The 27,047-nt window shown below is 54.3% G+C and overlaps 1 protein-coding gene across 2 annotated transcripts in view; it reads left to right on the top strand.

Moving 5' to 3' along the window:
• SLC12A5 (solute carrier family 12 member 5) overlaps positions 1 to 27,047 on the top strand; it is a 38,706-nt gene that overhangs the window by 8,297 nt on the left and 3,362 nt on the right. For both annotated transcript variants that reach the window (XM_047770976.1, XM_047770973.1), the window contains exons 2-23: positions 4,710 to 4,804; positions 5,125 to 5,256; positions 5,656 to 5,802; positions 6,606 to 6,660; positions 7,155 to 7,285; positions 10,075 to 10,316; positions 11,045 to 11,256; positions 12,879 to 13,049; positions 13,352 to 13,450; positions 13,601 to 13,658; positions 15,824 to 15,998; positions 16,602 to 16,720; positions 17,038 to 17,136; positions 18,003 to 18,122; positions 18,462 to 18,566; positions 19,778 to 19,946; positions 22,238 to 22,433; positions 23,510 to 23,679; positions 24,075 to 24,206; positions 25,143 to 25,250; positions 26,446 to 26,568; positions 26,661 to 26,860. In XM_047770976.1, coding sequence (XP_047626932.1) covers positions 4,710 to 4,804; positions 5,125 to 5,256; positions 5,656 to 5,802; positions 6,606 to 6,660; positions 7,155 to 7,285; positions 10,075 to 10,316; positions 11,045 to 11,256; positions 12,879 to 13,049; positions 13,352 to 13,450; positions 13,601 to 13,658; positions 15,824 to 15,998; positions 16,602 to 16,720; positions 17,038 to 17,136; positions 18,003 to 18,122; positions 18,462 to 18,566; positions 19,778 to 19,946; positions 22,238 to 22,433; positions 23,510 to 23,679; positions 24,075 to 24,206; positions 25,143 to 25,250; positions 26,446 to 26,568; positions 26,661 to 26,860 — 3,058 coding nt within the window. The remainder of the gene's footprint in view (positions 1 to 4,709; positions 4,805 to 5,124; positions 5,257 to 5,655; positions 5,803 to 6,605; positions 6,661 to 7,154; positions 7,286 to 10,074; positions 10,317 to 11,044; positions 11,257 to 12,878; positions 13,050 to 13,351; positions 13,451 to 13,600; positions 13,659 to 15,823; positions 15,999 to 16,601; positions 16,721 to 17,037; positions 17,137 to 18,002; positions 18,123 to 18,461; positions 18,567 to 19,777; positions 19,947 to 22,237; positions 22,434 to 23,509; positions 23,680 to 24,074; positions 24,207 to 25,142; positions 25,251 to 26,445; positions 26,569 to 26,660; positions 26,861 to 27,047) is intronic.

Raw genomic sequence — 27,047 nt, 5'->3', positions numbered from 1 at the left:
GGCGGGGCAGAGGGGAGTCTTTCTAGTCGGCTCTGCTAGCTTCCCGAGTGAGGCCTCAGGAATGGGGTCCCAGCGAAAGAATCCTCAGCGCCGTGGCGCGGACACTGCAGACGCGCTGCGGTGGGTGCGGAGATTCACCAGGAGCAGAGGGGCTTGGAGCGAGTCTTTTCGCTGCTCCCGCTCTCCCCCGCCCTCCTCCGCGGTATCACGGCTCCGAGGTCTTTGGGGCCAGCCACCCCCTCGGGCTCCCAGGCCCCCCGCCGCCCCCCAGCGGTCTCAGCCATCCATCACGGCTGTCAGCCGCCCCCACCCCCCACCCTCCAACGGCGCTGCGTCCCTTGCGCACTAGCGCGCCTCCTGCTCTGTCTGCGCTCAGTGCCTTCAAACGCTCCCCTGGGCACTGCTTGACCCTCTGGGCCGAGACTCCTGCAGACCTCCCCCTAGGGATGGCCCAAGGGCCCTAAAGGCTGAAAGAGTAGGGCCTTCCAGGGACTGGCGGCCTCGACTTGAAGTCCTCCAGATCCTAGGTCCAAGTAAGAGCAAAGAGGCTGCTTGGGAAGGCGGTGGACACCAGGGTCTCCGATCTTTTGTCTGATGCCCCTTCTTCCTCCCCGAGGCTGAAAAGGGGTAGAAAACTACTGGCTGGCTAGCGCGTCCATCTCCCCAATGACCCTGGGGTTACCTCACTCTGCAGCCGCCACCCTCCACAGCAGGCTTAGGCTGCGGGAGGGAGGGGGTTTGGCAAAGTCGAGTCTGCAGCAGGGCCAGGCATCCCGACGCGGTTCTCAGGGAATGAAGGGGGGTCGTTTTCACCCAGGAACCCCTCCGGATGTCTCCACTCTGAGGAGGGGAGCTCTGCTCCCCCAGACACAGGGGATGGTTCAATCCCCCAGCCTCTGCTTTCTCTACCGGGACAATGGGGCCTTACTAGGCCATGGGGTTTCCACGGGGTCTCAGGTGGCCTAGATAACAGGCATCTATGCGTGTGGAGCATGAGTCAAACTTAGGAACTCCCTTCAGTCTACCCCCTCCCCATAAGTTTTCTAGACTCTGCGGGTAGCAGGCTCATCTAGAGACTTTCTCTCTATACATAAGGCTCCAGGACCTGGGTCAGGTGTTTTAGGTTCCAGAGAAAGAAAGAAGGCCTCCCAGTGGTGCCTGGAGATGGTGGTAGGGGGCTCCAAGTACCTACTGGGCTTGAGGGACGGGGACCATCAGACCAAAACCCACTGGCATCTCTGAACTTAGGTTCTTGGAAATGTAGGTGAGGACTTGGGTGCTGACCTCGGGTGGAAGGAATGACCAGAGTAAGAAGCTCCTTTTAACTAAAGAGCACAAAATATTGTCTCCGGACCCCAGGTCTCCTTTTTCTCTTGGGGTCTGACGCCTCCCCTAGTCCCCAAATCTGGCTCAGGGATTCCCCCAGGCCTGGCCCCAGGCCCCCAGGGGACGCTCCTCAGCCCGCGCCGCTCGCCTGTTTCCTCCCCGGGAGCTCTGGCCGCCGCAGCTTAATTGAAAGCCGATTCGGGCTGAGAGCTCCCAGGGGGCGGGGGCGGGGGCGGAGAGGGCTCAGCCTCAGTCTGGCTCTGCCTCTCCCGCGCGCGGCTGCACGGCTCTCTCCCATCCTCCTGACTTCTGGCTCTGGGGAATCAGGGCGAGTTCCCCCTTCGCCGTCCTGCTCCTCCGAGAACTCATGAAGCTCACCCCTCCCCCTCCGCCGGTGTTCGAGGGAGGGGACGAAATCAGCCCTCGCAGACGAGGCCGGGAGCCTGGCGTCCCATCCCAGACGGCGAGTGGAAAAGGCAGGACCTGGGAAGAGCCTGAGAGCCGCCCCCTCCCCTGCCCTCATCTCCTGGCTGGGATCCGACCCGGAGTCTGGCTCCGCGCTGCGCGCCGCGTTACATAAGCCGCTGCGGGCTCGTGGCCGGCTCTGCTCCGCGCTGCGCTCTCTGCCCGCGCGGTCGCCATGGAGACCGGCGCGGGGCGGCTAAGATGCCGGGTCTCGGGCCAGGACGCCCCCCTTCCGGCCCTGCCTGCGCTTGCTCCCCAACGAAGGAGGAGGGGAGGGGGTGTGAAAGGAAGCAGGGCGGGGGATGGGGCTCTCTTGCCTGGCCGTCCTGCCCGTAAAAGCGGATGCTGTGGGAGAGGCACCCAGCCCCACAGGAGACAGGGCCTCTATATCTTGCTGCTGGGGGAGGGTGTGGGATGGCGAGCCCAGACTGGGTGGGATACCACGTATATTAATAATAATTGTAATAGTAACAGCAATAGTTACACTTATGTGCCAAGCATGCCAAATTTTACTTCATCCTCATAACAGCCCTATAAATTAAACACCATTACTATCCCTTTGCAAAGTAGGAAACTGAGGCTTAGTTCAAGTGACTTGCCCAACGTGTCCACACAGTGAAGCTGGGACTGGAACCTAAGTCTCCCTGGCTCCAGGCCGTTTTCTTAACTATTAAGAAATTTCTTCTCACTTCATCCCCCTTCAGCCCCTCTAGTTCCCACCCTAGGGTGGTGAGAACATGAGGCATCTTGTCAGCATTTTAAAAGGCGGAGGGACCCACCTGACTTTTATTTCTTCTGCTCTCTGGCCCCAAACAGCTCTTCCAGGGGTCAGGAAGGGAGCCTGGGGGAATTTACCTCCACTGGACTTTTCTGATCACCTATTACTGTGCCAGGCTCCCACTGGGAGGACAGGGGTCTGCTAGCCCCAGGAACTCACATATGTGAGGAGAAGAGCGAGCTGGCGGTGGCCTCTGGGGCTCAGGAGTTCCTGGCTTGATGGGTGAGGTAGAGGTGTTGTCAGGAGACAGCGTGTGGTGGGTTTCCCTTGTGTATGTGCGGCATCACCTCCTCCTTCCACAATTTTGAAGCAGGATGAGCTTGGATTTATAGCAAGTTATGCTCTGGGGAGGGACCTGGACTGGGAGCCAAAGGAGGAAGGCTTCTAGGAGGAGGGGATGGGGAGGATTTGGGCAGATGGAGATGGAGAGAGAGATACAGGAGAGGAGGGGGCAGGAAGTTCAGAATGCGAAGGGCCTCAACTTCACTTATGTTTTGGTTATTGGAGAGTTTCTCCAGAGTCCAAAGAGATGTCTACTCCTGGGTTTCAACCCTGAAATCGAGAAAGTGTGAGGCTGGAGTCAAGGGAGTGTGCCTGTGGGAGATCCTTGTATCTCCCTGAAAGGACCCTCTCCTAATGCTCAAGAGGCTTGCTCCTCGGGGCGTCCTGTCCAGGCACCCTGTTTCACGCTCTTCCGACACACCTTTTCACGGTGACCCTCATCTCTTTCTGCTGCCCAGCCTCTCTCCTGGGCCCCAGACTGAGCCGAGCATCCAAGTGCTTCAGGACACTTTCACTTGGGTGCGCAACAGCACCTCACCCTCAGACAAAGCCAGCCTCTTCCCCACCCCCAGTCCTCTCCTTCCCCCCACTTGTTAAACAGCACCCTCATCCACACATTTACCCAGGCTAGAAACCCAGGCACTATCCTAGATTTCTCCTTCCCACGCCCTCAAGTACCTGGCATAGAAATATGTGCCAATGGTTCTGGAGTCTGTTCACTGTTCCACTTTGCTCTGGTCTGGGACATCATCAGCCCTTGCCCAGATTTTCTCAAAGTCCCTAACTAGCCTCTGTATTCTTCATCTAAAGGCCGGAGCAACTGCTCTGAAACACAAATCTGTTCATGGTACTCTTCTGCCCGAGACCTCTCAATGACTTCCCAGTGGCCTCTGCGTGAAGTCCAACATCCTTCACTTGGCCGGCCAGTGGTTTAAGGACGCAGCCCACTCTCAACCCTCTGGGCCTCATCTCCTCACATGCCGCTCCCCATCCTCCAGGGCCTCGCCCCTCCGTGCCCCTTCCTCAGAGTCCTGCAGATCACACTTCGTTCAGCTCTTCCAACCCCCCTGGGCTCACTCTCACCTCTGGGCCATCGGACATGCTGTTCTATCTGCCTGGAACACCCTCCCGCCTCCCTTCCAGTCTAGCTCTTACTCATCCTTCAGTTCTCAGCGACTCGTCACTTCCTCTGGGAAGCCTTCCGTGACCTCCCGGGCTGTGCCGAATGCTTCTCCTGTGTTCCCACAGTCCTTCGTTCATGTTCTGCCACAGACTTTACCACTCTGGGCTGGCTACTAGTTTCCCTCTCCGGCCTCTGGTTTTGCCGAGAGCAGGGATGAGGTCTTAGTCTGTGTTTTACCCCCATGCCCATGTAGACACATGACAGACATCTACAAATACGTGTTGAATGAAGATGAGTGAGGGTCACAGGAGATGCCAAAGGGGGATCTTCTCCTTCTTCAGGAGGTGGCACACCCTCGGGGCCGTGGGCTGCTGTGTTCACTGCCTCCCACCCGCCCCCCCCGCCAGGAAGGAGCATGCATCCACCTCTCAACACCACCATGGGCCACTTATGATCCAGGAGGGGCCCCTGGAGAGTCTAGGGTGACCCAACAAATGAAGGAAGACCCCCAAGGGCAAGGAAGCCCTTCCACCCTCGTTAAATACCCCTCATGTGCCAAGGAGTGCATGAGGCACTTTACACTATCAACTAAAATTCTGCCAGAAGGTAGTATTCGCTCCAAGTTTCTATGTGCAGATGGGGGTTCAGAGAGTTAAAGTGGCCACACAGCTGAGTGCCCAGGCAGATGGGCAACAACCAGTTGGTGGCAGGTTGCTGACGCCTCTGCCTTCTCAGGTGATGGCAACCCCAAGGAGAGCAGCCCCTTCATCAACAGCACCGACACAGAGAAGGGCAAGGAGTATGATGGCAAGAACATGGCCCTGTTTGAGGTGGGTTGCTAGGGGTGTCGGCCTCTGCCCACAGTTCAGCTCCCCACGTGTCAGCCGCTCCCTGCCGCCTTCCGTGGGGAGCGGTCACCTCCTCGCCACCTCTCCCCAGATCCACCTCCTTCCACAAACCTCCCCATCCCTTCTTCTCTCCCCCTTCCCCCCTGCTACCCCCCTCCGCATTTTGCCTCCTCCTCCCCCATCTCAGCGCCCCCTCCATGGTCTGCCCTCCTGGCCCCCATCTCTCCCACCTCCTACCATCTAGCCCGCCCCGCCCCCTCCTGAGGCCCTTGTGCTCTAACACCGACCACCTCCCTCCACAGGAGGAGATGGACACCAGCCCCATGGTGTCCTCCCTGCTTAGTGGCCTGGCCAACTACACCAACCTGCCCCAGGGCAGCAGGGAACACGAAGAGGCAGAAAACAATGAGGGCGGAAAAAAGAAGCCGGTGCAGGTGAGGGCCTTGGGGAAGAAGGGGTGAGGGAGGAAGGAGGGCTGGAGGGGAGAGAGGGTGGAGGAGGAGAAGTCGGTTCAGACGAAGGGATGGCTGATGGTGGCAGAGGCATCAGAGCTTCAGAGCTGGAGGCCGAGGGATGAAGGCAAGAGGTGGGAGGTGAGGGATGGAGCTGGAGGGGAGCGGAGGGGAGTGGTCTAAGGACAGGTGCTGGAGGCCTGCAGGGAGATGGGAGCAGGAGGGGAGGAGGGGAGGGGGTGAGAATCAGAGGGAAGAGGGAGGGGGGGACGGGATGGAGAGAAGAGGGAAGCTGGGGTGGATGAGCTGGGGAGGAGGAGCAGGCCTGGAGTGTCGGCAGTGACTCGGGGCTGCAGGAACTGACGCTGGCCTCCCTGGCAGGCCCCACGCATGGGCACCTTCATGGGCGTGTACCTACCGTGCCTGCAGAACATCTTCGGTGTCATCCTCTTCCTGCGACTCACCTGGGTGGTGGGCATCGCGGGCATCATGGAGGCCTTCTGCATGGTCTTCATCTGCTGCTCCTGTGTGAGTGACACGCTCCTCTCTGGTTCCCTGACAGCTGGGGCTGGGCAGGGACCTGGGGGTGGGGAGGAGGGGGGAGAAGGCATGAGACCTGAGCTTTTTACAGGAAGGGCTGCGTATAATCTTTGAGAGTCAATTAGGTCTGACTGGTCCTCCCAGCATCTCACAGGCGAGTCCCTGATGGCTGTTAACCAGGTTTTACCCGAACCTGTGTGTGTGTGTGGAATGACACAGGTAACGCAGACTCACGATGAAAAAGATAGGTGTACATGAATAAATAAAATTCACCTACAATAGTTAACATTTTGGTAGGTCTAGGCTCACACACACAAAAAAATGAGATCATGTGTCACAAACAGCTTTGTAATTGAATTATTCCCACCCTCTCTTAAAAAAAAAAAAAAAAAGAATGTTCGCTAAACACTTATGACATTTCCACCTCCTCGCACATGACCCTTGAGCCACCTCTGCATATGAGGTAGCCAGTCCTGAAGCTGGTACACCCGCCTATTTCAACAGTGAAGAAACTGAGGCTTAGGGAAGTGAAGTGACTTGTCTTCATTCCGACAGCTGGTCAGAGGCCAGGCTGGGATTTCCAGAGCTCTCTGATGCTGCAGCTTGTATTTCTTCCATGTGCATGGTGAATAAGAGGTTTTCTTGACAAGAAGGACTTGGCAGGAGTAGAAGTTGGAATACGACCAAGGAGAAGCTCAGTGGATGAGGACTTGTGGGTTTGGCGGGTGTTTATGGGGTATAAGGTTTGGCCCCCACCCCAGTTGCCACTCTGATGATCTCTCTCCTCACAGACGATGCTCACGGCCATTTCCATGAGCGCAATTGCAACCAACGGTGTTGTGCCTGGTATGTGACTGGGGCTTCTTGGAGGGGAAGGGGGCCTGGAGAGTGGGAGGGAGGCCTGGAGTGTGGGAAGGAGGGGCAGGGCCCTAGGCCTGGGGTGCCATCAGGAGCCCAGAGGGGCCGTCTTGCTCCCCTGGGGGCTGGGCTATGATGTTGGTGGGGTAGGTGGGGGCAGCCTTAGCAGGGGAGGGCAGGGAGCGGCTGATGGTGTTGAACCGGGTGATGTGATCTCCTCCCTTTGCCTGAGACCCTCCGCCCATCATCCTGTTCTCTAAGCCGTGACCTCCTCGGAGGGGTAATTAGCAACATGGTCATCAGAGCTGTACAGTTCACGAAGGGTGTCTAGCTGGGTCTCCCACTGGTCCTAGGGCTACAGCTGTAAGGCTTGCAAGGGCCAGAGCAACCCCCCTTCCCACCACTGTCTCTGATCACCCCCTTGCCTCCAGGGCAGCCCAGTGCTGCTCGAACCTCTTGCTGATACTGGGTTCTTTCTGCAGCTGGCGGCTCCTACTACATGATTTCCAGGTCTCTGGGTCCAGAGTTTGGGGGCGCCGTGGGCCTCTGCTTCTACCTGGGTACTACGTTTGCTGGGGCCATGTACATCCTGGGCACCATTGAAATCCTGCTGGTGAGAGGGGCTGAGGAGGAGGTGTGGGCCCCAGGGTGTCAGTCCGTTAACCAATGCTCCCTGGACACCTCCTGTGGGCCGGGCCACTGAGTCAAGCCGAAGGGAAATCAGATGTGGTTCTGTCTTTAAAGAGTTCACAGTCTAGTTGGGGAGACAGGATACACTAATTATGTAACATGAACAGCTGTCGTTGATCAGGCACCCACTGTGCTCTCAGCAGAGTTCCAAGTGCTTTATAGTCATTAGCTTGAATCCTCATGAGGTTTAAGTGTTATTATGCCCATTTTACAAATGAGAAGCTCAGAGAGGTGGAATGACTTGCTCAAGGTCACTCAGCTACCAAGGGGCAAGGGTGGGCTGGGAAGAGCAAAATATGATAGAAATAACAACAGTCATGGCACACAATGATTGCTGCCTACGTGCCAGGGACAGTGCTGAGGGCTCTGTGAGTGTTCCCTCTAGAGGGCTGAGCGCTGGCAGATCGCAAAGGAGAAGAGGGAGCTGAGGAAGAGGTCTCTCGGGAGTGGTGATGAGGAGAAGGCAGGTCCCTGGGCAGTGTTTGAGAGAAACGGCAGCTGACTTTGGTCTTGGTTCTTCCTGCCCCTGCAGGATGAGAGGGGCGTGAAGAGGGTTCCCTCGTACATAGAAAGTGGGGCTGACATTTCTCAAGCCGCTCCTCTACCCAGACCCCTCGGCCTGCAATGCATCACTTCGTTTTATCCGTGTGATTCTCTCTCGAGGTAGAGATGTGCCCATTTTACAGATGAGGAAGGCGAGGTTCAGAGAGTTTAAGGAATGTGTGGGAGGGACAAGAATCTGTGTCTTTCTGACCCTGAGGCTGGTGCTTGTCCACCCTACCACACTGCTTTGGAGAACCAGCCCTAGAAGCTGTTGCGGGAGTTCTCCCGTGACGCAGCGGGTTAACGATCTGCCTCTGTCACTGCACCAGCTTGGGTTGCTGCTGTGACACAGGTTGGATCCCTGGCCTGGGAACTTCCACAGGCGGAGGCTTCAGCCAACAACAACAACAACAACAACAACAACAACAAAAAAGCTGTCTCAGCTTCTGGTCTGGGGACAGAATGGAGGAATCCAGGGACAAGAAGGATGGATGGGTAATAAAGGAGCCGAGAAGCCAAATTACAAGAGAATAACAATAGAGCTCTGTAGCTTTTACAAAAATTAAAAAAATTATTATAACAGCAATTATATCGATTGAATAACATTGGAAAAATATCAAAGAGTGTAACAAAGGAGATAACAATCACCTGAAGAAAATCACCATTAAGATTTTGGTGTATCCTAGTTTGCTTCTCTCCGTGATACTGGATTCTGTCTTTATAAAATATGACGCCATAGATTTCCTTAAGTAAGGTAAAACTCGGAGTTCCCGTCATGGCTCAGTGGCTAACGAATTCGACTAGGAACCATGAGGTTTCGGATTCGATCCCTGGCCTCGCTCAGTGGGTTGGGGATCTGGCATTGCTGTGGGCTGTGGTGTAGGTTGCAGATGCAGCTGGGATCCCAAGTTGCTGTGGCTGTGGTGTAGGCTGGTGGCTACAGCTCCTATTGGACCCCAGCCTGAGAACCTCTGTATGCTGTGGGTGCGGCCCTAGAAAAGACAAAAAAAAAAAAAGTAAAATTCTTCACAAATATCACTTACAAGGGAAAATAACTTGTAAGAATGTAAACATATTAATATTTAGTATAGAAATTATAGAAAATGCTGATGTGCAAAAGAATAAAAATTATTCACATTTTTCACCATTCAGGGGAAACGACTTAATATTTTGATGTATCTACACACAGACGAACATATACACAAATATATTTACAAAATGAGATCATAGGACATATTTTTTTAAAAAATTGTTTTCACCTAATATGGATAGCTTTTTGAGTATGTTCATACAAATCTGTGTTGTCTTTTTTGTTTGTTTTTTCATTTTTGGCTGCCCTGTGGCACATGGAGTTCTCCGGGCCAGGGGTCAGATCCGAGCCACAGTTGCCACTTAAGCCTCAGTTGCGGTAACACCAGCTCCTCAACCTGCTGTGCTGGGCCAGGGATCAAACCCGCGTCCCAGTGCTCCTAAAATGCCACCAATCCTGTTTCTCCATAGCAGGAGCTCCTGTGCTGTCTTTTTTTAACAGCTTCATAGCATATTTGGAAATATCATGATTTCTTCGCCCAATCCTCTGGGGACTAATGTTTATTTCTAACTGAAATAATAAAAACAGTAAATAATCATTAAGAATCATAGTTGATAACAAAAGTAAAAGAAGTTAATAATTCCTGCAAACCTCTTTTGCAATATCCTCTCTCTCTCTTTTTTTGCCTTTTAGGGCTGCACCTGTGGCATATGGAAGTTCCCAGGCTACAGGTTGAATCAGAACTGCAGCTGCTGCCCTACACCACAGCCATAGCAATGCCAGATCTGAGCCATGTCTGCGACCTACACACAGCTTGTGTCAACACAGGACCCTTAACCCCCTGAGCAAGGCCAGGGATTGAACCTGCATCCTCATGGATACCAGTTGGGTTCGTAACCTGCTGAGCCACAACAACCCTGCAATATCATCTTTTAATGACTAGAATAGTCCTTGCAGGAAGGCTCATGATTTCCTTAAACATTCGCCTATCATTGGATGTCATTTCTAGTCTTGTACTACTCTAAATATGCTGTGACAAGTAGTATTTTTCCTGCCTGCACATCAGGCTATTTCCTTGGGGGGTTCTTAGTTGGTTCTCACTGGGTTACTCGCCTGACCTCCTCACCCCTTTCCTACAGGCTTACCTTTTCCCAGCTATGGCCATTTTTAAGGCAGAAGACGCCAGCGGGGAGGCAGCAGCCATGCTGAATAATATGCGTGTGTATGGCACCTGCGTGCTCACCTGCATGGCCACTGTGGTATTTGTGGGCGTTAAGTATGTCAACAAGTTTGCCCTTGTCTTCTTGGGTTGTGTCATCCTCTCCATCCTGGCCATCTATGCTGGGGTCATCAAATCTGCCTTCGACCCACCCAACTTCCCGTAAGTGCCACTGCTCTGAGCTTAGGGCATCCTCCTCCTCCCTGGCCTGGTTTCAGGGTCTTCACTAGTCTCTGCCAACCCCTCTGCTCTCAGCTCTCAGAATCAGAGTGGTTGTGGATTCAGAGTAACCTCCCTTGGGAAGGAACATCTCTCCTGGTTTAGGGACAATCTCTTTAGGGGGGGATAACATTTCTGGAGGTGGGCATAATTTCCCTTGTGAGGGTCCACTGCTTGCTGGTGGTGTGGGCTTAAGAAGATGGAATGATTTCTGAAGGGATGACAAGTCCGTGTTAGGGAAATTGTTCTTAGCTGGGGACCACCTTCTTGGGATGAGACGATCTCTTAGAATTAAGCACCTTCTCTATCATAGGAAAGGACACAGAAGAGAGGGTCTAGGGGCTCAGGTCCCTGTGGGTTCTGCCTCTCTCCCTAGGACAGACTCCCCTATATCCCACGGGCCGAGAAGAATGGCTCACGGAGACTGCTGCCCGTGGTGCTGAAGCACAGCTTGGCACTAGAGTTGTGGTCTCTGCTGCCGCTGCATTTAGAAGCACTTGGGGAGGAGCTGGGAAAAAACACTGATCCTGGGCTCCATTCCAACTAAATCGGGATCTCTGGATATGGGGCCCTGGCATCTGTGTTTTTTTCGCACTCCCCTGGTGGTTCTACTGTGAAGCCAGGGCAAGGTTACATCCCTCCCCACTCTCCTCCCTTGCTTCTCTCCCTAGGATCTGCCTCCTGGGGAACCGCACACTGTCTCGCCATGGCTTTGATGTCTGTGCCAAGCTGGCTTGGGAAGGAAATGAGACAGTGACCACACGGCTCTGGGGCCTCTTCTGCTCCTCCCGACTCCTCAATGCCACCTGTGATGAGTACTTCACCCGAAACAATGTCACGGAGATCCAGGGCATTCCTGGTGCTGCCAGTGGCCTCATCAAAGGTCTGAGGGAGGGGAGAGGTCTGGCGTCCAGAGAACACTGCAGGGAGTGCTGGTTAAACAGTTAGGATTAAGGGACTCTCCCTGGGATTCAGTTCAATTCGTCAGTTTTAATTAAGCACCTACTCTGGGCCATGTTGATCGTTGAGGGGTAGAGAGACAAGGGAGCTTTTGAGTATCTTACGACTTCGTGGGAAAGAAAGTCATCAGTTGTAACAGGTGTTCACTAAGCACCTGCTAAACCCCTAGCACTGTGCTGAGCACCAGAAATACAACACAGATAAGTCACAATTCTTGGCCTCAAGGAGTCCCATAGCACTGACAGATGTAATAGCAAATGCAGTATGACATGTGTAGATGTGCACTCAATGAACAGAGACTTCCCAAGGGAGGGAGTGGTCATGTGTCTAAGGGGGTAAGATAAGGCGCCCTGGATTCATCTGAGCAGGGTTTTGAAGGACAAATAAGAGATTCTCAGTTATACAAGGGGGAGGAAGAGAATTACAGGCAAAAGAACAGCTTGCCTAAAAGCAAGCAGACAGAAGAGCATATTGTGTCCTGCCAACCACAAGTAATTTAGTATGACTGGGGCATAAAGTGCAAAGGAAGGAGGGGCAAGAGATGTTGTGGAAGAGGCTGGCATGAGCCAGACTGTGGTGAGCCCTGGAAGCCACGTGAAGAGTTCGGACTGTGTTCTCAGGGTCAGAAGGAGCCACCAAAGGAGCCTTAGGAGCCTCAGTAAGGAACGGACATGGTCAGCTTGTTGTTTCTGAAGGTTCACTCTGGCTGCTAATGCAGTTAAAAAAAGGGGGCGAGAAAGAGGTAGGCAGCCTAGGAGGAGGCTGATGCTGAGTCCAGACAAGAGATGATGGTTTTCTGACCTACACGGATGGAGTGACGGAAGTGGGAATGGAGCAGTGGTTCTCCATCAGGGCTGTTTTGTACCCCAGGAGACATGCGGCAATGGCTAGAGACATGTTTTAGTCCTCACAACTGGGGGGTTAGTCTGGCATTTGGTGTGCAGAGCCCAGGATGTTGCTCAACATCCCACAACAGCTATAGGACCGTTCCCCCCCCCGCAAAGGATTATCTGTTCTTATCACAATTACCACTAAATGCCAACAGTGCCAAAGTGGAGGAGCCCTGGAAAGGAGAGAAGGGGCGTATTTGAGAAATATTTAGGAGGACTAAAGGACAGGAGTTGGAGATGGTTTTGACACAGAGATGGGGAAAGGGAGCAGTTGAGGGCTGTGTCGAGCTGTCTGCGTTGATGGTGGTGCCAGTGACTAAGATAAGAGATTCAGGAAAGGAGCTGGTTTGGGGTGAGTGGGTGATGCGATCGGTTTGGGGCACACTGAAAGCAGTCTGAGTTAGGTCTTTGTGTGCCAGTGCACCCCCAGTAGACTGGACCATTTGAGGACAAGGACGAGACCTGATTCATGTGCAAAGCCTGGCTCAAAGCAGGAGCTGAGGAAATGTTCCTGGAAACAAAATGGAGCCAAGGCCCAGGGGGAGTGGGAGGTGGTTGACCTGACCCTTCTTTTTTGCCCACCCCACCTCCTGACCCCAGAGCTCTGACACCCCCAGGTCGGGGCTTCCCCCTGAGCATCCTGCCTCCCCCACAGAGAACCTCTGGAGCTCCTATCTGACCAAGGGGGTGATTGTGGAGAGGCGTGGGATGCCCTCGGTGGGCCTGGCAGATGGTACTCCTGTCGACATGGACCATCCCTATGTCTTCAGCGATATGACCTCCTACTTCACCCTGCTGGTTGGCATCTACTTCCCCTCAGTCACAGGTGAAGGGGAGCTCAAGAGGGAGGACTCTGCCTGGGAGTGGGTGGGCAGGAGCGAGGCAGTCATGATGGGGGGAGTTTCTTAGTCCAGCAGCCCCATCACAGGGTGGGAGCCACCACTTCAGTTCCCATTGGACAGGTGAGGGAATTAAGGCCCGGAGGAGCCGAGAAACATGCCCCAGTTCTCACGCAAGTCCGTATACCAGGACGAGAGCCCTGGCTTCCTGACTCTGAGGCTGCTGTGCTTTCTGCTCCGTCTGTCTGGTCTCCTGTGGCTCCTATCCTAGCTGCTCCTCTGTTCACAGGGATCATGGCAGGTTCTAACCGCTCTGGGGACCTGCGGGATGCCCAGAAGTCAATTCCCACTGGCACCATCCTGGCCATCGCCACCACCTCTGCTGTCTGTATCCTACACTGCTGGGCTGGGACCGCTGTGGCTTGGGGAGGGCTAGATGGAGGGTCTCTGAAGCTGCAGCCTCAGGCTGGCTGGCTCTGGAGGGGTGGGGAGGAAGCGGGCCACCACCCTGCGGATTGGCCTTCATCCTCTGCTGCAGACATCAGCTCCGTTGTTCTGTTTGGGGCCTGCATTGAGGGGGTCGTCCTTCGGGACAAGTAAGTCAGGGGATTGGGGATGATCCTGCTCTGGGGGAGGGCGAGGTGGGCATGGGGACTGAGTTCTGGGAAACAGGCCTGGCAGGGGCACTGAAACCTGTGCAAGGTGCCCTGCGGGAGGGAAGCCACAGGGAGTGCTTGTCGGGCCTCTTTTTTTTTTTTTTTTTTTTTTGCTTTTTAGGGTTGCACCTGCAGCATATGGAGGTTCCCAGGCTAGGGGTCCAATCGGGGCTACAGCTGCCAGCCTACACCAGAGCTACAGCCACACGGGACCAGAGCCACATCTGTGACCTACACCACAGCTCACGGCAACACCAGATACTTAACCCACTGAGCAAGGCCAGGGATGGATAATGGACTCACGAGTCCTGTTGCATTTGTTTCTGCTGTGCCACGACGGGAATTCCCCATTTTCTAACGTTATAATTCATCTTTTTGATTTATGACACTCCAGCTCAAGAAGCATGAATTAGGTCTTATTTGCTTTAGGATAATGATACTTTTTCTTTAAAATTGACTAATTCATTTATTATTTCTTGGATGTCTAGGTGTTGGTTGCTGTCCAGGGTTCTGGGGAACAGAGATAAATAACACACGGTCTTTGTTCGGGAGGAGCTCTTTGGGGATGGCCATCATGCTTGTCAAAAGGCTGTGAGGTGCAGAGCAGTGGGGAGGTGATAAAGCCACGCCTGGGGGCTGTGGACATGCCCAAGAGGCTGCGATCCAGTCCTCAGAGGGTCGGGGAAGGGGAGGTGCTGCTGGAAGTGCCTTATATACACTTTCTCATCTTCCCGTCCCACTTTACATGTTGAGTGGTGGAGATTCTCAGGTGACTAGAAGGGCAAGGGCATTCCAGGCAGTGGGAACAACATAAACAAAGGCAGAGGAGACAAAGAACCATGTGGGGTGGATGTGTGTGTGTGTGTTGTGTGTGCATGCCAGTGCCTGTAGCTATAAGCAATTCAGAGCCTCTAGGGCACACACTTCTGGAGGGTGTGTGCATACACACACAGTAGGGTGAAATAGGGCATCCTATCACAGAGGGCAGCTTTTATGGTGTCATTCTGGCTCCTGGGAAGTGGGGGCACGAAGCTGGAGACCTAGGCTTGGAGCTGGTCCGGGAGGCCTGATTTTTGGCACCAGAAGTTGGAGCTTTATTTTATAATAACATCTTGAAGGGTTTTAAGCAGGGAGGTGACCTGGCCAAATGGATAATTTGTATATACTGCACCTGTTAGCTTTTAGGGCAACTTAGCCTCCATTTATCTCATTTCATTTCATGGTAGACCTCCCATAAGCATGCACGGGATTTGGCAGGTCATCCAGAATAACCCTTCACCTGATTCTCAAAGCCCATTTGAGCACACCTGGGCTGGCCAGCTCCAGGGCCAGGGCTTAACTATCTGTTGAGGCAGTGTCTTTGGCTTTAAGACACGGTCATAGTCAGAAAATGCTTTTCTTCATTCTCACACCACGTACCATCACCACATGATGAGGCCAGAGCCGCCCTTTTCCAGTTGGAGACACTGAGATTCTAGCAGTTGCAGAGATCTGCCCCAGATAACGCAGTATTACTTAACCAACCGAGTACTAGACTCACTACTGGGTGGAGGGGCAGGATGGGGGTAGGGGATCAAGAGGCACAAACTACTATGTTCCAAATAAATAAGCTACCGGGATACGGTGTTCAGCACAGGGATAGAGCCAATATTTTCTAACTATAAATGGAGTGCAACCTTTAAAAACTGTGAATCACTGTGTTGCACACCTGAGACTTGTATAATATCGTACATCAACCATACCGCAAAAAAAAAAAAAAAAAAGACTCACTACTAGTACCATGTTCCAGGCACTGTGCTAAGTGTCTTGCATATGTTATCTCCTTATCCTCCCACCAATCATACGAGGTCAGTTTATAATGATCCTCATTTTACAGCTGAGAAAACTGAGGCACAAGGATGTTGGATGACTTGCCCAAGGTCACAGAGACAGAAAGTGCCCAGGACATTAGGGGTTTTGTCCCTTCCCCCCAGCACAGCCCGGCCCCCTGCTGGACATATAGTTGGTCCTGAGGTTGGCATGGGAGACCTGCCTGGTCCTGGGATGGGAGATCCAGGTGGCGTTGCTCACCCAGCATCTCCTGTCCCTTTGCTGCTTTATTCCAGGTTTGGCGAAGCTGTGAACGGCAACCTGGTAGTGGGCACCCTGGCCTGGCCGTCCCCCTGGGTTATTGTCATTGGATCCTTCTTCTCTACCTGTGGGGCTGGGCTGCAGAGCCTCACGGGGGCCCCACGCCTGCTGCAGGCCATCTCCCGTGATGGCATAGTGCCCTTCCTGCAGGTCAGTGGGGGGCGGAGTGTGAGGACAACGGGCTGCCTCCTCTACCAGCCTGCCAGGCCCCTGCCCAGAGAGGCGACATGGGGAGCTGGGGCCACGGCAAGCCCTGAACTCCTTCCCCTGCCCCTCGGTGCTGCCGCTAAGAAGAATGGGTGTGTCTTATTTTTGGCCCATGATCAGTGCCATCTCTTGGAGCAAGGTTGTCTGCTCTTAGGAGAAAAATAAATGGTCCTTCTTTGGCCTCAGGGGCTCAGGGAGGCAGCCAAAGGGTGAGCGAGAAGGGCGGCTCTCTCTGTGGTGCTTTAAAAAAAAAGATTTATGGCAAATTCGATTATGACTGCTCATGGGCCCCCTGTAGCGCCTCTTCCATCTGCCCCCTCCTTTTCCCCTTCAGGGAATCACTGGAACTTCATTGCACTGGGGTACCAATGGCTGGGTGGGCAAGATACAGCATAAACCGTTAAAGGGTGAGAACTACAGCACCCTCTCCCTGCCTCCTCATTGGTCAGGGGAGCCCTGCTCGACTGTACTGGTCCCCAAGACAGGAGGAGGGAGGCAGGAGGCCCTTAAGGTCTCGGGCCCCTGTGATGGTTGCTCTGTCCTCAGGTTTTTGGCCACGGCAAAGCCAACGGAGAGCCAACATGGGCCCTGCTCCTCACCGCCTGCATCTGCGAGATTGGCATCCTCATCGCGTCCCTCGACGAGGTCGCCCCCATCCTCTCTATGTGCGTGCTGGCCTCTTGCCCTGTGCCTCAGCTCTGGGGGTCTCTCTACTTGGAGCCTCCAGCTGTGACCCCAGACAGCACGCCCAACACTTTAACAACCCCACTGTCATCGAGACGGTCCTTTGTTCTGCAGAGGTTCATCCCCACAAGGCACCGGGGTGTGCTGGAAGGGGAGACGGCCTTTGAACCCCTACCTAAACGCCAGAACATGCCCCGGGCCTCTCCCCAGTGTCTCTCCCCCTCTCCTTTCTCTCCTCTGTTTCTGTCTCTGCCTCCCCTTGCATCTCTTTCTCTCCTGGGGCCTTTCTGTGTTCTAGGTTCTTCCTGATGTGCTACATGTTTGTGAACCTGGCCTGTGCAGTACAGACGCTGCTGAGGACACCCAACTGGCGGCCGCGCTTTCGATATTACCACTGGTGGGTGCCCGTGCCCTGTCCCCGCTCCGCAGGCCCGTCCTCCCATCTCCACCTCACCCCAGCCCCTCCCTTCCAGCTCGAAGGATTCCCGCCACCTCTGGTTTTTATAGCCCAACTAGCATGAGCAAAACCCTGGAGAAGGCCACCTTCTAATCACAATAACGTAACACAGTATAAACAGTCTCAGCTATAATCCCTCCCCATTCATAGTGCTCGACGTGTACAGCCTAGATAAGGAAACCTCAGGGGACAATAAGGGCACCTACCTCATAGGCCCTTGGGAACATTCCAGCGCCTGGTGCACGAAGATGCTCCTTACGTGGGGCTGGACTTCAGATCATTTTACTTGATGGCTCTTCATCCTCACAATGGGCCTGGGGGCAGACAGGGCAGGAATGATCATGCTTGTTCCACCAAAAGGGAATGGCAGCGCCACTAGGGGAAGGGACTCGCCCAAGGCCACCCAGCAAGACGATGGCACACCTGGCCCGGAACTCAGGCTGCCTGCCTCCCATCTCAGTGCTTCCTGGGGGCACATGCTTCCCAGGAAACCTTGTCTCCAACTCTCCCTGGAGACCCCTGCCTCAGCCCGTCCAGCAGGGTCTAAGGCCCTGGGGCAGGGAAGTGCGCTGACTTGGGAGTTGGCTGGGGCATGGGGTGGTGCCCTGTCTGTGGCTCTCATTCATCCAGAAGGCCCCCTGTCCCTGTGGTGCTCATGCAGACGATGCTGTGACTGCCCCTAGACCTGGCTCTAGCCTCCCGGGTCTTGTCCAGGCCCCACCCCATCTAACCCTTGCTGTCTGAGCAGGGGCACCAGTGACAGCCCTGCCAGGACTCAGAGGCGGTGTCTCCCTCCCCCTGTCCAGGACACTCTCCTTCCTGGGCATGAGCCTCTGCCTGGCCCTCATGTTCATCTGCTCCTGGTATTACGCCCTGGTGGCCATGCTCATTGCTGGGCTCATCTACAAGTATATCGAGTACCGCGGGTAAGCGTGGGAAGTGGGGGAGGGCTGGCGGAGGCTGAGGCATGGGAGGGGTGAGGAGGGGAGAGGGATGATGGGGGCTTCTCGGGTGGGAATGAGGCCAGAAGTGGGAGAAGACGGAATGACATGGAGGGGAAAGGGTGACTGAGTGGGATTGGGAGACGGGGCGGGGGCTGCAGAGGAAGAGGCTGAAGCTTTGAGAAATGGAGGTGGCAGGAGTGATGAGCTCCTGAGACTGAGATGGAGCGTGGCTCTGCACTGGGGCAGCCACTTCAGTGTGGCCGCTTCTCCCTGACGCTCCTTGGCTTCCTGCCTCTTGTGATCCCCCTTCCCTGCCCCCAGGGCGGAGAAGGAGTGGGGTGATGGGATCCGAGGCCTGTCCCTCAGCGCCGCTCGCTACGCCCTGTTACGGCTGGAGGAAGGGCCCCCGCACACCAAGAACTGGAGGTAAGTGGTGGGGGCTCAGGTGTGAGGGCGGGGGTGGGGTCGGCGAGGAGTAGGGCCTGACCCACCCTGCGTGCTTTGTTTTGCTGAGGGGTGGGCCTGCCACTCAGGTAAGGGTGTCCTTACCCTGCCCTCCTCAGCCTCCTCTGAGCTTGAGCCGAGTCCAGACATTTGTTCTCCAACACCCCACCTGCCAGGCTGGTCTCCTGACCGTCTAGCCATCCCACCAGTCACACCATCATTTGTTTAAAAAACGACAGAGCAATGCATGTATGTACCCAGACCCCTTCTGGTCTCTGGGGTCGTGGTGAGCACACAGGTCTGTGGAGAAGGCACACGGAGAGACAGGTGAAGCTGCTATCACGGAGCATTTGCTCTGGGAGAAGTGGAAGCATCCACTCTGAGAGTTACAGGGCCTCTTAGAAATCTCTAGATTAGCAGCAATCCCTCCATTTTATTCACGGGCAAGTCAGGGCCTAGAGAGGATCTCGGAGGCCACAGAAGGTGGAACTGGACCCAGAATCTTCACCTTCTGCCTCTCGGCCTAGGATGCTTTCTAATCGATTGCTCTGCAAGCCCAACCCCTCATTCTCCTCCCTCAGGTTCACTTTGCTGAGGCCTGGACTGCTGAACTAGGCCTAGGACATTGCAGGCAGGTCCATGCTTGTGTTTACCAAACTGGGCTTCCAGAGACCTATGCTTTGCATAATTTGCCTGCGAATCCTCAAATGCTTAGCACAGGGTTGAGCCTAGAATGGGTGCTTGGAGAATGCTACTAAATCAGTGGGGGGTTGGATGGATGGGATGGCTAAATGAGTAAGGAAATGACCAGATAGAAAGATGGATAGATAGCTAAGTACATATATATATGGGGGGTGGTTGGCTGAATCGGTAACGTGTGAATGGCTGTGGTAGGTGGATGTGTCGATAATTGAGTGAATAATGCTCGGGTAGGTAAATCATCACGGATGTGAGTTTGAAGGATAGATGGATGGATGGGTGGGTGATGGGCAGATGAATGAGTGAGTGAGGTAGATGGAGAGAGAGGTGGATGATGTGTGGGAGGTGGTTGGATGGTTGATATTCGGGGCAGCAGGTGGGGAGATACAGGTGGATGGAGTACGGAGGATGAGTGCTTAGCGCACTCACCAGGTATGGTGTGTGGGCATGTGAGTGGATGGTGGACGGATCACGCAACCTTGCACCCTCTTCAGGCCACAGCTGCTGGTGCTGGTGCGTGTGGACCAAGACCAGAATGTGGTACACCCACAGCTGCTCTCGTTGACCTCCCAGCTCAAGGCAGGGAAGGGCCTGACCATTGTGGGCTCTGTCCTTGAGGGCACCTTTCTGGACAACCATCCCCAGGCCCAGCGGGCGGAGGAGGTGAGCAGAGGCCCTGGTGGGGAGGGGGAAGCACAGGGCACTCAGGAAGACAGTCCTGGTTCCTTGCCACTTTGCTTCCCTACCATCTTTGCCACCAGCTGGGGCTCAGGCTTTTCTGTCCTGTTCCTTAGAAGAGGAGTCAAGGGCTCAGTGAGTGAGTTCCTCAGAATCCAACTTGCAGAACCAAAGACCATCAGAGCTGGAAGGGCCCATCTTATGGATAAGAAAACTGAGGCTTAGAGAATTCAGGTCATTTAAGGACAGAAAACAGAGATGCATATTAGAACTGCGAGATTCTGACCTCTTCCTGCCACAGCATAAATCTTTCAAAGCGTTTTCACATGGGTGGATTCTTTCAATCCCCACACCGTGTGGAGACGGCAGGGTGAGCAGCCCTATTTGGCACAGGAATAAACAGAGGACCAGAGAGGGAAAGCAGCTCTCTGAAAGTCACAAAGCTGGCTGGAAGCGCAGTCTGGATTTGAACCGGGGTCACCTGCTCTTGTTCCCACCCACTAGTCCTGCCCATGGAGCAGTGTACGGAGCCAGTGTGGGCTGGGGCAGCCGGGGTCTGCGTGAAGTGGCACTAACAGGTGTCTGGTGGGTGGCGGGGGCAGTGGCTTCTGTGATTCAGGCCTCTGCCCTCGGGGCTATGGCTAGAAGTGGAGAAAGGAAAGGGGGCCAGAGGGAGGGGCAGTGAGATGGGGCAGGGCACCCCCTAATGGCTTGTGGCAGTTGCTAGTTTCTGCCTCACTGGGCTGTTCACACCAATCCGTCAGGGCCCAGGGCTGGAGGCCTCCACTGGTCAGTTTAATTCAACATGCAGTGGCTGCAAATATGCTGTGTACCAGGCACTGGGCGAGGCCCTGAGGGATGCAGAGAAGGAGAAGACCAGATCCCAGTTCTCAAGGTTGGAGGCTAGTGGGGAAGACAGAACTTACACAGAAGGCTCTCGAACCCGTATGAGGTTGACAGGAGCTACGTCAGAGTTAATAACTTCCGAGTAACAGAATGAGTTGCGTGTTTACGATCCGTGAGGCTGTATACTAAACTCTACTCACACCGTGTTATGTAATCCTCCCTCTTCCTAAATGAGACAGCTGTCACGATGCCCACTTGACAGATGAGAAAACTGAGGCTCATCCAGGGAAGCGATTAGTCCAAGGTTACTCTGCAGTCACTAACTCTAACAGCACCTGTCAACCTCCGCCGGCTCTGAGAGCCTTCTGCGCATGTTCCACCTTCCCCACCAGCCGGTGACCACTTTGAGGGCTGAGGCTTGGTTTCCTACTTCTCCGTGTCCCTGGGGGCCCAGCATATTCTCAGCCTCTGCCTGCCGAATTAAACGGGAGGCAGTAGAGGTTGAAATTAAGGCCCTTTCTGTTTGACATCAGGGAATTGGTGAAGAGAGTGAAGGATGGAGATGGACCCCTGGACTTGAACCTTTACAATAACATCCATTAGCTGTATGGCCCGAAGCAAGCCTTTTTTTTTTTTTTTTGTCTTTTTGCCTTTTCTAGGGCCGCTTCCCATGGCATATGGAGGTTCCCAGACTAGGGGTTGAATCGGAGCTGTAGTCACTGGCTTACGCCAGAGCCACAGCAACTCGGGATCCGAGCCACGTCTGCAACCCACACCACAGCTCACGGCAACGCCGGATCCTTAACCCACTGAGCAAGGCCAGGGATCGAACCTGCAACCTCATGGTTCCTAGTTGGATTCGTTAACCACTGCACCATGACGGGAACTCCCCCGAAGCAAGTCTTAATTTCTCTAAGCCTCAATTTCCTTATCTATAAAATGAGAGTAATAAAGAACACTTCCCTCATGGTGCAGATGGAATGTGCATTTAAAATACTTACCGTTATGCTAACTTAAAAAAAAAAAACCTGTTAAAAACAATTTGTCTGGCTATGCAGAGGAGCCCAGTTTCATTCTGACCTGGGGGTGGGGTGGTGGCTGCAGAAGGTGATGGTTGAGTTGGGCCAGGCGGGTGCAATGGCTGATGACGGGAGGGGATCTGGGTGGTGGTGGAGAGCCTGCAGGGGGTCTGTGTGACCTATGAGGGTGGTGGAAGGTGTAGGGTCTGAGCGTGAAGAGCTTTGATTGAGCAGTGAGAAAATGAGGGCCACAGGTGATGGGGTGCGGGAGGCTGACATGATCAGAGCTGAGCTTCAGGAAGATGGGGGTGATGGAGGGGAGAGATTCGAGCAGGGAGGCTGCAAGGGGCTGGGCAGGGCCAGGGAAGCCTGAGGCTGGTCCTTTTCTGACCATACTCCCACTCCTGCCAGTCCATCCGGCGCCTGATGGAGGCAGAGAAAGTGAAAGGCTTCTGCCAGGTGGTGATTTCCTCCAACCTTCGAGATGGTGTGTCCCATCTGATTCAGTCTGGGGGCCTCGGGGGGCTGCAGCACAACACCGTGCTTGTTGGCTGGCCCCGCAACTGGCGGCAGAAGGAAGATCATCAAACGTGGCGGAACTTCATTGGTAAAGCTGGATGGGGCTGGGGGCTGAGGAGGGCTGGGCGGGGGCGGGGGCGTGTTCCCCTTCTTTGAGCCTGGGGACCATGTCCCAGGCATGACACACATGCATTCGGCATATGCAGGGGATAGGGTTCAAAGCCAGCCATGTGCCAGGCACTGTGCTGAGGACTCAGGTGTGAAGGAGATGGTTTTGACTCCTGCAGGGCTCAGGACCCTGGGAGGAAGACAGTGCAGGGCAGTGGAAAGAGCTACAGCTTTGAAACCTCAGAGGCCTGGGTCTAAATCTCCCCCTCTGGCCCACCCTCGCTGTGTGATTGTTCACAAGTGCCTCAGCCTCTCTGAGCATCAGACTCCTTGGTGGTGGCTGGTAACAAACAATGTAATAACATTTATAGACTGCGCTCTGTGTGCCTGACAAGCTAAGGCTTTCTCTAGGTCTCTAATTCTCACAGCAGGCCCTGGAGGGCTTGGCATTGCTGTCTCCATTTTTGTTTGTTGGTTTGTTTGTTTGTTTAGGGCCGTACCCAAGGCATATGGAATTCCAGGCTAGGGGTTGAATTGGAGCTGCAGCTGCCAGCCACAGCCACAGTCATGGAGGATCTGAGTGAGTCGGATCCTTAACCCACTGAGCAAGGCCAGGGGTCCAACGCTCCTCCTCATGGATACTAGTCGGAATCATTACGGCTGTGCCACGACGAGAACTCCCCGTCTCCATTTTATTGGTGTGAAACTGAAGCAAAGCGGGATTAAGGGCACACAGCTGGTAAACCCTGAGACTTCCTTAGCAGCGGATCCTAGATAGTTAAGCCAGCCTTGCATGGTGGAGCGCTTAGTCAGAAAGAGCAGGTGTTCTTATTACCACTCGGCAGGTGGGGAAACTGAGGCCCAGAGAGGCTTTCCCAAATTCAGACAACAAGGGATAAGGCCCAGGTAGACGGGGGTTTTCTGACTCCTCAGTTCAAGGCCAGGGCGCAGTGGGGTGGGGTGGGGTGGGGTGGGTGGGGTGGGGTGCTGGGTGCCAGAAGGGTGGTGACAAGGGTCACTGTTTTACCGTCTGGCCGTTTCCGTGGTCTCCTCCAGAGCTGGTCCGGGAAACCACAGCCGGTCACCTGGCCCTGCTGGTCACCAAGAACGTTTCCATGTTTCCCGGGAACCCGGAGCGCTTCTCCGAGGGCAGCATCGACGTCTGGTGGATCGTGCACGACGGGGGCATGCTTATGCTGCTGCCCTTCCTGCTGCGGCACCACAAGGTGCGCGTGCGTGCGCGTGCAGACGCGCCCACGTCCGTGGGCGGGGCTTCTGGACTCCCTCTGGGCCCACCTCCATGAGGGCAGCTGGGAGAGGGCTCCAATCACCTCCTTTATTCTGAGATGTTGGGAACTGACTGGGTCCCCCTTTGCAGGTATCCTTGAATTATAAAGAGGAGCAGTGTTTAACCCAAGCAAGGGATGCTTTAATGGGGGAACCCTCTCCCAAGCAGGGACAGTTTTGCAGGCAGTGGCCATAGAGATAGAGGACTGCGGGGTTGCATGTTTGTGTGGGAAGGTGGGTGGGAAGGGTGAGGGACAGGGTTTTCTCTAGGTTCTGGCCCTGGGTCTCTGCTGCATCTAGGCTGGACCTTTCTAGTTCGCCTTCACCCTTCCAGGTTTGGCGGAAGTGCAAGATGCGAATCTTCACTGTGGCCCAGATGGACGACAATAGCATCCAGATGAAGAAAGACCTGACCACATTTCTGTACCACTTACGTATCACTGCGGAGGTCGAGGTGGTGGAGATGGTGGGTCCCCAGGAGCCACCTCTGAAGTTTTGGAATCCCACCTGGCCCTCTTTCCCCTTGGCCCCAGCACCAAATAGGGCAACCCCAACACCCATCAGCTTATGATGCTGGATCCCTCCCTCCGCATCCATTTTTCAGCCTCTCACATATTCTCCCAAGAGCCCGTCTGTCTATCCATCCATCCATCCATCCATCCTCTCCTCTCCTTTATAAGAATAGCCATGTCTAGCAGTGCTTGTTACATGTGAGGCACTGTTCTATGCACTTTATATATATATATATATATATATATATATATATATATATTAATTCTCACAGCAATCAATGAAATAGGTGCAATGATCAGCATTTCCATTTAACAGATGAGGAAGCTGAGGCACAGAAAGGTTAAGTAATTTGCCCCCAAGACACACTAAATGGAGTCCAACCCAGGCCGACTTGCTCTGGAGTCCGTGCTCCTAGCAGTTACACACTATAGCCTCCTCTCATCTATCCATTCCCTAAGCTTAGCCACTTACCCATCCCTCTGTGTATTCATTAATCTACCCGTATATTCATTAATGTTTTCATTCATTCACCCACCCATTCATCCAGGTATGTATTCATTCATCTCCGTGTTCCTTTAAATTTCTTCCCCCTCTCCATTCACCCAGGTAATTAATTAATCCACCCATTCATTAATTCACCCATTCATTCACCTAGGCCTGTGTTTGGCTGAGGAGGGAATGAGCTGCTTTGCTTTCAAAGAGCATCACCCTCTGCTTTGTCCTTGCCTTCCACAACTGTCGATTAAACTAGGTCATTGGATAGGGATGCCCTAAGGCTGGCAGAAGGAAGGGGGCCTGCCTCCCTTCCCTTGGCCTTGCACCTGAGCTCAGAGCTCATACTTTCCTCCTTTGCCCCCCTCGCCCCATCCCCACCCTTGCCTGCCCATAGCATGAGAGTGACATCTCGGCTTACACGTACGAGAAGACCTTGGTGATGGAGCAGCGTTCCCAGATCCTCAAGCAGATGCATTTAACCAAGAATGAACGGGAGCGGGAGGTGAGGTTGCCCTGGCTGGCTTCAGAGAGTCTCAAGCTCTGCAGTTCTGGGTCTGCACAGGTTCCACTGCCACCTCCTGGCACTGGGCTCTCCAGCAGCAGGGTCCACACTGCAGGTGCATCTATCAAGCCTCCCAGCTGGGATGCAGAGGGGCTTTGGTGTGGGTCACAGCTCTTTTCTCTGTGACTTCTGGGACCCAAGGGAGAATGGTGGATTCTAAATACGTATGGGTGACGATACTTCAGGGGTGTGGGCTGCCAGTGTAGGGAACAAGGGATCAGATCATGTGATGGATGCTTGGAGAAGGGGCAACAGATGGATATGTCAGGATATAGCTGATGGTGAGAATTGTGGGCAAACCTCCAGGGTTTGGATGGTGGGTTCTCAGGGGTAAGGATGATGTGCACCCATGGGGAGGGGGTGTAAGAGCTCCCTAGTGTGGGTACTGTGGGACCACTAGCCCCCTGAGTTTCAGTGAAAACCCCATCTCAGGGAGTGGCATCTTTGGGGAAATGGGTGATGGTGCTCTGGGACTGAGGACAGGAGAGCTCTTGAAACTAGGTGACAGTAAAATTGTAAGAAGTGGCATGTGCCCTGACCAATCAGAACTGGCACTGAGGAGTTTCTGTTGTGGCTCAGTGGGTTAAGAATCCAACCAGTATCCACAAGGATGTGGGTTCAATCCCTGGCCTCACTCATTGGCTTAAGGATCCAGCATTGCCGTGACCTATGGTGTAGGTCGCAGACATGGCTTGGATCCTGTGCTGCTGTGGTGTAGGCTGGCAGCTATAGCTCGGATTCCACCCCAAGCCGGGTGAACTTCCATATGCTCCGGGTGTGGTCCTAGAAGGAAAAAAAAAAAAAAAAAGAAAGAAAGAAAAGAAAACCCAACCCCTCCAAAAAACCCAAACTGGCACTAAAAACCAAAACAAACCAGCACTGGACCTTAGCGCTAAGGCGGAGCTCAGCTGGATCAGGTGTTAACCCTTTAGTTGCTGGATAGTAGGGAGGTCAGGGGTTCTGGGGAGGAGTTGGAAGGCCAGGTCAGTGAGGCAATAGCTATTTGGTGTGAAATCATTGCAGTATTTTAACAACTGGCGCACGTTCTGCTGAACATCAGCTCTGGGGGTAGCTCCTTGCAGGGCACGGGGAGTGATTTCCAGGAGAACCAGCACCAACCTGTGTCACTCCCTAGATCCAGAGTATCACAGATGAATCTCGAGGCTCAATCCGAAGAAAGAATCCAGCCAACACCCGGCTCCGCCTCAACGTCCCAGAAGAGACGGCTGGTGACAGTGAGGAGAAGCCAGAAGAGGAGGTGAGTAGTTGGCGTGGTTTGGCCCTAGCCAGTGGGAAGAGAACCTTGGGCTTCCAAAGGAATCACATGCTGTCGCTTCTTGCATCCCTCAGGTGCAGCTGATCCATGACCAGAGTGCTCCCAGCTGCCCGAGCAGCTCCCCATCTCCGGGGGAGGAGCCTGAGGGGGAGGGGGAGGCAGACCCAGAGAAAGTGCATCTTACCTGGACCAAGGACAAATCGGTGGCAGAGAAGAACAAGGGCCCCAGTCCGGTCTCCTCCGAGGGCATCAAGGACTTCTTCAGCATGAAGCCGTACGGGCCTGGGGGCGGAGGGCTGAGGGCTGGGGGTTGGGGTGAGCCTGCAGGGTCTTCGCCCCAGTGGCAGAGCAAACAAGCAGAAGGGGTCCTGGTCTGGTAGTTGGAAGACCCGCCCCGACCTTGTTTTAGCTTCCCCATCTGAGGACTCAGGTTGGACCTGACTGCCGAGCACCAGAACTGC

This window comes from Phacochoerus africanus, chromosome 3 (genome assembly GCF_016906955.1).
Source record: "Phacochoerus africanus isolate WHEZ1 chromosome 3, ROS_Pafr_v1, whole genome shotgun sequence".
NCBI lineage: Eukaryota > Metazoa > Chordata > Mammalia > Artiodactyla > Suidae > Phacochoerus > Phacochoerus africanus.
Note: the sequence above shows the minus strand (reverse complement) of the source record. Positions and strands in the feature narration are given on the sequence as shown.